The sequence below is a fragment of the Convolutriloba macropyga genome, chromosome 9 (genome assembly GCF_964194025.1).
Source record: "Convolutriloba macropyga chromosome 9, txConMacr16.3, whole genome shotgun sequence".
Classification (NCBI taxonomy): domain Eukaryota; kingdom Metazoa; phylum Xenacoelomorpha; order Acoela; family Convolutidae; genus Convolutriloba; species Convolutriloba macropyga.
Genome location: NC_134476.1, coordinates 66,527,334 through 66,538,892, shown reverse-complemented (window position 1 = coordinate 66,538,892; position 11,559 = coordinate 66,527,334). Strand labels below are relative to the sequence as shown.

The following is an 11,559-nucleotide window of genomic DNA, read 5'->3' as shown; positions in this document are numbered from 1 at the left end:
AACATTCCTTACGAGGTAGATTTTCTGATTGATGGCAAATTGCTCCGTGATTCATTATTGGAACACTTCACTGCCTTTAATATCAGCACTGAGCAACCTGTAAAAGTTGAACTGATTAGGAAAACCTCAGCGCCAGAACGGAAGCCGGATATCAATGCGGACGACTGGATTACAAGTATTTCAGAGTACAGAAACTCTCTCTTATTTGGATGTGCCGATGGTTCTGTTTGCTATGTTAAAGATGGAGAGTCGAAAACCCTGTTCAAAACTAAATTTTCAGTTCAGTCAATTGATATAAATAATTCTATGATTGCTCTTGCAAGTCGTTCTTCGACCTTAGAAGTTTTGCAACTAAATGAGCAAGCAGAAGAGAAAAACGCGACATTGAAATGGCAGCTAAAAGGTCATTCAGGTCCAATTGCCAAGGTCAGTTTCGAACCGACTTCTGAGCGACTTGCAAGTGTGGGTCAGGATGGCATGTTGAAAATATGGTCGACAATTGAGCAACAAGAAAATGATGAAATTGAAACTAAAGAAGTTCCCAAAAAACGAAGTAAGATGTCACAATTAGAGGAATCGGATAATAGGTCAGAGGTTAAGCAAAGAGTACCTTTAGTAACTCTTCAGGCGCATCAAGAACAGGCAACCGTATGTATTTGGTGTCGTGATAAATATTCCCATGAAATCATCACTGCGGGTTTTGATAACAACTTGAAAGTTTACGATTTGAACAGTTTAAAAGCTAGAGCCTCTTACACAAGAGATAGACCTTACAACACTGCAAATCGAAGTTTGAAAAACTATTTAGTGGCCACTTGTTGTTTCGATACGAAAATCAGAATCTATGACGTCAGAGCTGAAAATGAAGTTATGGTTGTTCAATCTGCAGACGCACATGACGAAATGGTTTCGTGTTTGAATTGGTCAGAAGATAATGAAAATTTGTTCATTTCTGGTTCTTATGACAGTTTGGTTAAAATGTGGGATTTTAGAAGCCCAAAAGTTCCCTTGTATGATATTAAAACTTCAGAAGGGAAAGTGTTGGATTGTTTGTGGAGTGAGGATGATGTTTACTTTGGAGGCGAAGATTGTAAGTTGTATTGCTTTTCGAATTCTGCCAGATAGTTTTGCTATTTTGAATGAACTTGAGGTCAATGTGAACGAACAACTTTTGATTGGCATGAAATAAAGTGAAATGTTGATAATTGAGTTTGCAAACTGCATAAACGTACAGTAGTCTATTGCTACAATTTGATCTCAACCTTGATCTCAAATCCCTGCTTGAGTTAGTCGCGGATCTCTTCGTTTAGTTACCCTTTTTGACAGAAGGGAGAGATTTTTTTGCGAGCCTCGACTTTTTGTTCACACGCCTATTGGTAGTTTGAGAGCTTCACAGACTAGCTTATGTGGTTTCAAATTGAAACTCTCTGCTTTGAGAATTTTCACTTCAAAGAGACGTCTCGAGAATTTAGCTCAGCCTAAATTTTCATCAGATTTTTCAAAAAATTGGTTTTCATTTCGTTTATATCCGATAGCAGGCATCGAAGAATAAAAATTACGTTATTTATATGACACTAACTATCTAGAACATATAAAGAATTCGGTTTCAAAAAACAGACAAATTTTCAGCCCGTTTTCAACGTTCTGTAAAATTAAAAGCAGCACGATCAACTCAGTCGTCTATGGTTGAGCTCCTAATTTAATTCGATTAAATAAGTTTCAAATTTGGAGCGTTGTTTCAGTCACACGAGAGCAGTTCAGGTATCGAAAACGAGTTGCTTTATGGCACGAGATCGAGTATTTTTGTTGATTCTGAATTGAAATTGCGCGAATCAGTTGATAATATTCTTGAATTTTTAAAAATGAATTTGAGTCCATTTGTTTTACGCTCTTTATTGATAGTTCTTTTTCCCAATCCATTCATAGTCCATTCTAGGTATAGTTTTTTGTTTAGTCAATGAAAAATAGTTGAATTGTAGGTCAGGACTTTTCCTGCTGTTTGAATTTCAATTGTATTGGGGCGTTGTCTTTTATTTTTTAAGATATGTTCACATTTTTTCATGATACTTGAAGTCAAATTGGAGCTGTGATTTTGGTCAGGCCGAAACAGGAAACGGAATGAAGAAGCGAGGGGTTTTGAGGCGTGTAATTTTTTGTCGATTTTTCACGTATAGTGAGAAAACGGTGTTTGAACAAAAGTTCGCCTTGTCGATTGCTTGCTTTTTTTTCCGATTTATGATCAGATTTCTTTCTAAATGGTTCTCCCAATCCATTCATAGTCCCTTCTATGTCTAGTTTTTCGTTTAGTCAATGAAAATTTTGAATTGTAGGTCATGATTTGTCCTGCTGTTTTTTGTTTTGTCAGCTGACACTTTTTTCGTTAAACATTTGTTCACTCGGCAAAGGTGAGAAAGTCAATTTTTCTGAATTACTTTTTACGCTCTATTTGGGCGTTTGTGCGCATGACGTCATTTTTGACTCTCTCTAGCAACAATTTCTAGGTTTTGAAAGTTAGGTTGAATTTGAAATATTGCTCCGACCCGTTGGGTAGAAACTATATACTCAACTGGTTTTTTTTTGTTCAGACAATTTTGGCCGATCGATATAATAATTGCAGAGATTTGTGAGTGGTATCATTAGAAAACTCCTCCAGCGTAGAGTTTAGAATTAAATTTTTAAGTTTTCGATTTTAATAGGAAGTTATCGAGGCTTAAAATTTTGTGAATATTAGACGTAATTCAGCTGTTTTTATTCACATTTTCTATATTTTTGACCAAATTTTGTCAATTTTGGTAAAATATGTTTAAATTGTTATCTGTAGTGTTATTGATTTCATCTCTAAAGATTGAGAAGGTTTGCTGAATTGTTCGATCCGCGTTTTTTGGCTAGAATTTATGCTAAATTTTTCAAAATTCAGATTTTTGTCAAAATGAGACCAAATTTGCTTTTTTAGCTTACTTGCTTTATATTTGCTGAAAGTAGACACCTCAAAACTGCAGACATATTGTTCTCAAGCTCGAGAAAAAGCTATTTGTACTCCCATTGGCTCTAAGAGTTTTTTGGAATTATAAATTTGCCAGTTTTTTGCAAATTTAAACTCGTTAATTATACGAAATGCATTATTTATTTTTTTGGCAAACTGGAGAATTTTAATTCAAAATTAATCTATTTCGCAACCTTTTGAACAATTCGGTGTTTTGTTAGAGGCGCAGCATTATCTGGGCTGATCTTGATCTCATCATGGATCCATACGATGAAAAAGTTTTTAGATTTTAATGGGGGCGTGACCTTTTATATTGCGCTATGTAAATGTTTGTAAATTACTGACAAGTGTTTCAAATGAGGGCTCAATTAATGACAAATAGCATTTTCAATAAATGAAGGCCAACGAGATTGTATTATGGTTTCAGAGTTAAGCTCATAGTTTATATGGCTCTGACCAATTGTTTTTGTAAAAATTTTATAGACGTCTTTGAGTTTTGTTTCATTTGTACTTTTGTAGCCCAATGACATAGTGTACCCAATCAAATATTCAGTTAGTTTGCTATGAGGTATTAATGAACCTAGACAATTGTTCAAGTTGTTATCTAATGTCTGCTATGACTTTGAATATATTTGTTTTAAGATGTCGGTGAATTTTTGAACTATTTTATCTTTTTTCTCTCATTTTAGGGAGCAATCTCATTAAAAACAGGCGGAAACCTACTTTTTGTGAGTTATAAATTATTTTCGGTATCGGCTTTATATTCAACTAATGCTTTCTTTGTTTTGATACGCGTAATCATTTTTTTTTAATTTTGAGCATAATTGCATATTTTATGAGTTCAATTTGTTTCCTAGTCGAATTCTCACGTTATTGACCAGACCAATTGAAGGAGAGCATAGTACGCGAAATGCACTGCGTTCGAAAAAGGCGTTTCAGGATATTCTAATTGTTTTTGTTGAATAGTTATGCTTTTTGGGCTGAGACACAGTTATCTCAAAAAATTTTCGTTTTTGTTGTACGCTATACATCTCATAACGATAGGTCTCAATGGCTTCCCCGGGACGTATAACACAACGTAGTTAAAATATTTCAGTTTAAAGCTGTTTATTTTAATGACTATCAAATTAAATTTTTAAAAGACACTTTTTCAGCTGTCTCTTTTTTGCTTTCAATTTGTCACCATTTAACTTAATCTCACTAATTAGAAGTCTCAATTACTCAATTATTTTGGTTGACTCAAATATTTTCTTCGCGCCTGGTTATACGCTGTGACTGATTGCTTCGACCATTTAGTTTCAAAGAAAGTTGTTGTAATTTCTATACTGTTTAGTTTTTGGGTTTGTTTTATGTCTACGTAGTCCGTTTATAAGGAAGACTCGTTGATGTAAAGACGAGTAGAAAGCGATGATTTACAGTTCTTGCAGCTATCATTTTTTAATTATAGTTATAGTGCCATGAACAGTGTGATGTAAAATTGTTTGAAGTACTGGCTGCTTTATGTATTGGTTGTTACTTTGTGGGTTCGTGACATAGTATGATCCTTAACAGGCCCAATTGGCTTCCCGATGTGTTGCAACCTAATCTATTGAATTCTTTGAAATCTTAAGTCCGCTCTGACATTTCAAAATATTTGTTTTCAAAAACATATTTTGGTTTTCGAGCTTCACTTTTTTAACTAAAGTTTGTAGCTCAGTCTCTGTAAGCACAGGTCACAACCTGTTTCCAGTTAGTTAGAATTTAATCTTTATAAAGGTTTTAGCTTCAAACTTTAGCTTCTCGACTTTGTTACTACTGTTACTACGAGATTTTTATATGTTTGTGCATTTTTAAAGATTTGTTTCCTTTTTAAATTATAACAATAATCTTAGGTGCCCTTGGCTTTGAAATTTTTCGTTATTGAACATTGATAATTACATTTCTCAATTGCTTCCACTGGAGAAATAAATGAACATTTTAGGGATTTCAGTTGATATCTAGTGACAACAATAACTCTGAAATTATTTGTTTTCAAAAATAGAAACGTATTTTTGAACTTCTTTGTTGTCGACCTGTTAACCAGTCAAAAAAGAAACATTGTTAATTCCTTTGAGTATGAACTATAAAATACATAACGTAGTTTAAAGGCAATGTAGTGTTAAGAAGTATAAATGAAACAAACGTCACATATTGGGAAAGTTCAAATTTGTATTAAATTTACAATATGTTAAAAAATCGACAAATTAAGAGAGATGAGTTATAATTATGCGAAAAATTTTAGAAAATGCTAATTCTACAATTAATTTTTTTGAGAAAAAAGAGAAGTTAAAAAAACGCTAATCCTCCAATTAACATTTCTTAAAAGAATAAATGACGAAGAAAGAATAAAGTCAAATTAAGATTGAACTTGAAAGATTTGAGATTAGAAGTCAATTCAGAAACCGCTGGGTCTTTAAGAAACTCATTCCAGAAATGATTTTTTATTGTAGTTTTGAGAGCCCGCTTTTTAGGGATATTCCGCCTCAAGGCGAGAGGTAAATCGTTATACCAGTCAATTGCTTTTTTTGAAAAAAGTTTTGCATTATATTTCTTGGTTTGCTCCAAATGACAGCTTGTTTGTAAGGTCATTCATTTTAGCACTTAGGGTGCTAACTTGAGTTCATCGAAAGCTGGTAGATCTGTTTTTAGAAGCTTTATAAAAAATATATAACCCGATACTTTATGAGGTATTCTACTGGTAAATTTTTGTGTTTGATCTTGAGATCAGTGGTCCTGTCAAATTTGGTTCTTTTGAAACATGCTTTTATCCCTCAGTTCATTTGTTTATTTAGAGTAACTGTTTTGTTTAGGTTTTATCTGATGCGAGTTTGATTTCGGTATGATTTTTTTATCATCGGGTTTTGGTCGTAAAGTTTGTTGTTTGATTTTTTTCTTGTCCTTTCTTGTAGTCCTATTATCAACAACTGTCATCGGCCTTCTAGCGGGGTATTATTGTATTCCGTTGTTTGTTTATTGAATGATATGTATATTTTTGAAAAAAATTATCTACCTCTTCAGCATTTGGTAGCCAATTAAGTCAAGAATGTGGATGAGTGGGATCGGAACATTATGTGCGTACGCACATTACCGAGCCTCCTTGTATTAATATCAAAGGAACTCGTATGTGTCAAAGTTCCCCGATAAAAAAGAGTTTCTGCTGAGTGAATTTTAGCAAGCCTTTTAAATTTATCGCAGTATTTTTTGAGAGGCGTCGATAACTTTTTAATTTGTATCTTTCTGTTTCTATCTGTATGACACGGCACGCAAGTCAATTATGCAGCTATTTCGGCAATCTCCAGGCTGTTTTGATATTTTGTGAAAAATGTTATCATTTTATTGCCTTCGGTCGCAAAGTATCATAAACTATACGAAAGATCTAAGCAGATCGATTAAGAGCAAAACCTTTTTATTGGAGTGCAAAGAGACTGATATACGTGGCTGCGCTGGAGTTTGGAGAGGGGTGGTGGAGATAACCGGAAGATTTCTGGGTGGATAAGCGAACATTTGAGTTTTCATTAGTTGAGGGAAGTTTGCTTGGGTTCTTTCTACACCTGGAGATTTTCGCAAAATTATTTAGGGCTATCGAGAATTTGACAGCTGTACTTAATTTGAATGTGAACAGATTTATGGCGCCCTAAACTGCGGGTGTTCCGGATTAGATTAGAAATGGACTAGCAGAACTTATTTCTCATTCAATCCATTCGAGATCTGTACGTGCTTAAGGCTTCTTTAAGTTCAGTCTGGTGGAAAAAGAACAAATGCAGTTTAGATTCGGGTTTCGCAATGCACGCACACCCCTTTAGACTTGTTTGAACTAGTACAATAAATTCCAGGAGCCATTCTAAATTTCAAGGCTCCGATTTGTTCACGCTTCTAATGTGAACTGTCTCTCATTCGGATTTGTCTCGAGTAAACGATAGCTTTTCTGATTCAGCTCCACATCCGCAATACAAGTCGAAATGTATATTAGCCGAAAAAAATAGTCACTACATATTTGACCATTTTAACTCATTTTTTTTCCTCTTTTGCATACAAAATAATTGCGAAATGTAATAATGGTTTAGCACATTGCTCTATATTTTGTTTGTTGGAAAAGAATAAGCATTTTTCACAAGTAGAGTCTTTCGGCCAATTGATTCTTAGGTCCAATTTTGCAGAATGCACTTTGTAACCAATTGTATTTTGACCACTATTGTACACTTGTAGTTCTTAATCTAGTCGGCTCATTAAGCCGAGCTCTGTCTAGTGTGTAATGTATAGTGGCATGTGAGATAGCCGAAGCTCCAGATTATCAAAAATTTTGAAAGTCAATCGGAGCCGAAATTAGCAAATGGAGGTAGTAAACAAATTGGTGCTAATTTTTGTAAATCCGTTGGTCAACTTTCGGCTATCTGGGCGAAAACAAGCCCATTTTTAAAAGCGACTGACTGCAAAATGGCTGTTTGAGTCTATGTTAATAATGAAATGTGGAAAAGCAGATAGATAGTATGGCTAAATTCTACAGTACCAATTAAGAAAAATTTGATACAATTATGTTCAATTTGTTTCAGATTTGCAAATGTATAATTGCGATTGTAATGTAAAATTTTGCACGCAAAACTATTTATAGCTATGTTAGCTGCAAATAATTTAACAACAAACGTGTCTATTCTAATTTAAAATTGTGCAATTTAATTGCTTTGCTACAAATAGCGATAACACACATACTAGTCACGTAATACTTTCTGTCACATGATCCGAACCGAAGCGAGAGGAACGACGTGAAACAATGTACAATTTCTGGACGACCTTCATCCGAACTGACGAGAAACAGGCGAAAGATCCGAGATGGGAAAGGGAACGAAGATACCAGACTAGATTCATCCTCGGAGCATTTTCTGGCGGGTAAGTATTGTATGTACTGAACTGAAGTATTAGATATTTATTATATCATGTGACGCTAGTAATGAAGAGTTGTTCACTTCGGCTTATTAGTAATTAGTACAATTTTAAGCTAATCGAGTTCTAGCAAAGCGAGAAGTGATATTTGAGGAGCTAGAAATTAGAGCCGAATGGGCGCCGAGCAGAATGGGGAAAATGGGAATCAGACAGATTGCTGCCATGGACAGACCTTCGTTACGCTATTTTGCAAGTATTTTTTCTCAAAATTGTCTTTAAAGCGGCTCTCAATCTCATGGCATTCTGCTCTGCGCCCGTTCGGCTCTCCTGGCGTCCCCCGAAAAGCCATTACTATTGTAACGGAATAGTAATCGACAGACTGGATGCACATTTTCATTCAACTTTGAATTAATAGAAAAAACAGTCAAAACATTATTAGTAAAAAGAAAACTTGCGTAACCGCCAATCGAACCAAAAAGTTAAGTCAATGTAGTTTGCTCTGTAGCATTTACTAAACGTGGTCAGTGTAAAGTAACTTTAATATTAGTCAAATTTAACCGGTTGCCTGAAAATAGTTACGATAACAGTACTTGAATGTAAAACTACAATACAAAATTTGGAGCTACAAGCGTACAAAACTGGTCTAGATGTGATACGACTCCACCTGTTACGTAATACTGGAATTGTGTTATGTAATTCTTGTATTCACGAAGTGTAATTTGGTTCGAGTCGCTTTCGGCTATAATTTGTTCATGCGCTGAAGTGAACTGATTTGCACCAGTTATGAATAAAGTTATAATCAATCTTAAACTGGTGTGTACGAACGTTTGATGCCTGTTCAAACGGATCGGCACGCTTACAATTTATTTATTAACTATTAAACAAATATTACGAGTTGGTTAATTGAATGTGAATTGCAAGTTAAGTGCTAGCTTGAGGCTTGAAACAACTCGACCTGATACCTTGATTTTTAATTAAATTTAATAATTTATGGAGATTGGTTAACGCCCTAATAACTCAACTGAACAAGTTATGACTTAAGTTATAGTTAATTAGTTGGTTATTTTTTCACCCCAAATTCTTCATGTTTGGGTTACTATCATATGATATGGAATATAGTACAAGTTTGTTCAACGTCTTGGAGAGATAAAATTATAACGAGGTCGCAAACTACAATAACTAAAACATATTTCACGTTTCATTTATGTTGGTTATTATATAGTTAACTACTAAACTATTCTTTATCAAAAGATGGAGCTTCGAACTGCTAGTTATAACATTTATATCTAGATAGTTATTTGAACTTTTACCCGATTTTTGAGATTACTGAAGCAATAGTGGTAAGAACTGTTGCAATTGTTGCAATAATTGACCTGCACCTGCAGTCGACATGCAAGCTGCAGCCTCTTGTTCAATTTCAGGAGGGTAAGTGTTTTTTGTATTGATAAACAACTACATTTTGACTGGCTGAGAACGTTTGTCGCCGGCAAAACAGAATCTTTTCTGTTTTGCCCCAACCCCCCCCCCATCCCACGTTGGGGGCAAAAAAGGAAAAGATCTCCAACATTAATTAGTTCATATATTAAACTCTGGTCCTCGAGAGCTTCAGTTGCGTGGGAACTCATAAAACATTGAAACCCTCAGCTAGGTGTCCAGTAGTTTATTTTACCAAAAATGTGAAGTTTCCGCTTTGGCTAGCAAAATGTATATAGTGTTAGAAATTGAAATAATTTTGTCGAAACCATAATGACGTCAGACTTTAGCTGGTTCAAAATAATTGGCGCGTTCATGCGTACAATTCTGCGCATGTTCATGTAACATTATGGGTGCGTTTTTGTCGTTCGCTAGTTAATACTTGAGTTAATGGCTCCTTCAATTTGAGTTATAGTCCAAAGGAGGCATTGTTGACCCATCTTCGTTGTTAGAGATTGTAATAAGAGGAGCCTCTTTTTACTGTATGCAAAGCAGATCAATAATTGACACTAATAAACCTTAACAAGGAGACTCGCTGATGTGCCTTTGTGATTTGTTCCGACCTCGCTCATACACATTTGTGACTTAATTTTCTTTCAAATGAAGAGATAGCAAAGATCCAAAAATTCGCATCCTGTTCCAAAATAATTGGTGTTTGAGTGAAAAAATTGTTACAATATCAAACAACTCAACGAAATTAATAATGCCATGCCGCATTAGATGAGTCCCGCCAGTGAAAAGATCCTGCAACAAGACAGACAACAAAAAACAAAATAGAATTAAAGGAAAACCTTTTTAATTATAATTAGTTACATAGTCAAAATACCATCAGATGAAACCTAAACTACCCAAATTTATTTGTCCCATTAGCTTTTAATTAAAAATTACTAGAGATTTCAGAAAACTCCATGGGAAGACAATGAGATCTTTTATTTGGTAAAACTACAAAAATCAACAATTATGCAAACAATTTACGAACACAAAAAATGAAGCCGTTAAAATCAATAGATTTTAATTAATATTATATATTATGTCAGTTATTGTTTATCACATTTCTGAAAAGCTTTAAAAAAAACAACAAATGGAACCACAAATATTGACCACTTTAAATTTTAAAAAAACGCATTCAGTACAGGTCGCACAAATTCCGTTATAACAAAAAACCAATAGAGACACTAAAGTTTGCTTTTGAAGAAGTTGGATGGGACCCCCTGTCATTTATGAGACAAAGTTGACAAAAAGAAGAACAAAAATGCCAACATCAGAAATACTTTGAAATGTTTGAAAAGGATTGACATCAATTACAACCCATTAGCTATCAATTTACGCCGGTAAATAGGCTCATTTTTAACTCATTGGGAAGCTAATGAGACCTGTCATTCTTTTTAATCATTCTTATGCGTACAAGAAGACGGCCAAATATAATCAGAGAAGAAATTCAAAAGACAAGTAGGAGAAAAGTTATGAAGCCATTAAAACGAGAAACTTTTTACTGAAAACTTTAGATATATATTCAATTGGCCCCTTTTTACTTCCTTGTGACAATGTGACTTTGTAGTATTTTTACATGGCTTGCAAAAATCCGCAAGTTTTCAAAGAGTCAAAAGTTTTTTGAACATTCAAAATACCAAAGTTATAAAACCGCTAAATCGTATCAAAGTTAAAAAATAAAACCGCTGAACAGTTTTTTTAACTGTAAAGAAGCCGGGCTTTAATATTAGTTAGACCGATCGACAAGTTGACAGGTAATACTGAAATAGAGTTCAGAAGTTCAAATTTCTTCAAAATCAGCAGCCATTAGATATTAACTCAATGCATTCGATAGTTTCACTTATTCCTTTTTAGTAAGTCAAATGGACTTGTGATATCTTAGACAAAAGAGGACAAAAGTCTTAAGAGGACAAAAGTGGAACAAATGGAAGCAAAAACTCAAAAAAGTATCAAAAAATCAAAAACCATGTTCTATTCCTTGAGAACCAATTATGCGTTCATTGGGCCTTATTTCAACGTAAATGGGATCTGTCACTAATGGAATGGAAATTGACTTGTCTGTGGTTGTCATGAATAAAAATAGTGAAATAATTTGCTCTCCAATGCCATTCAAACCCTTTTTGATTGCGAAAGTCCAAGGTGAGACCAAAACTAGCCTTTTTATTGATGGTCTAAGTGGAACAAGTCTAAAGTGGCTTGTTCCAAAGCTTACCGTA

At 34.3% G+C, this 11,559-nt stretch overlaps 2 protein-coding genes across 3 annotated transcripts in view; both read left to right on the top strand.

Moving 5' to 3' along the window:
- Nucleotides 1–1,267, top strand: part of LOC142345544 (ribosome biogenesis protein wdr12-like) — a 1,444-nt gene extending 177 nt beyond the window's left edge. Inside the window, exon 1 of the mRNA XM_075397629.1 lies at nucleotides 1–1,267. This exon is cut by the window's left edge and continues 177 nt beyond it. Coding sequence (XP_075253744.1) covers nucleotides 1–1,125 — 1,125 coding nt within the window. The 3' untranslated portion in view covers nucleotides 1,126–1,267.
- Nucleotides 1,268–7,519: 6,252 nt separating this feature from the next.
- The window catches only part of LOC142345931 (solute carrier family 25 member 36-A-like), a 28,868-nt gene continuing 24,828 nt past the window's right edge, over nucleotides 7,520–11,559 (top strand). Inside the window, exon 1 of one of the 2 annotated variants that reach the window (XM_075398395.1) lies at nucleotides 7,520–7,885. In XM_075398395.1, the coding sequence (XP_075254510.1) occupies nucleotides 7,770–7,885 (116 nt within the window). In that variant the 5' untranslated portion in view covers nucleotides 7,520–7,769. Of the gene's footprint in view, nucleotides 7,886–8,665; nucleotides 9,305–11,559 lie in introns of those variants that run through there. The other variant, XM_075398396.1, reaches the window with a different exon arrangement.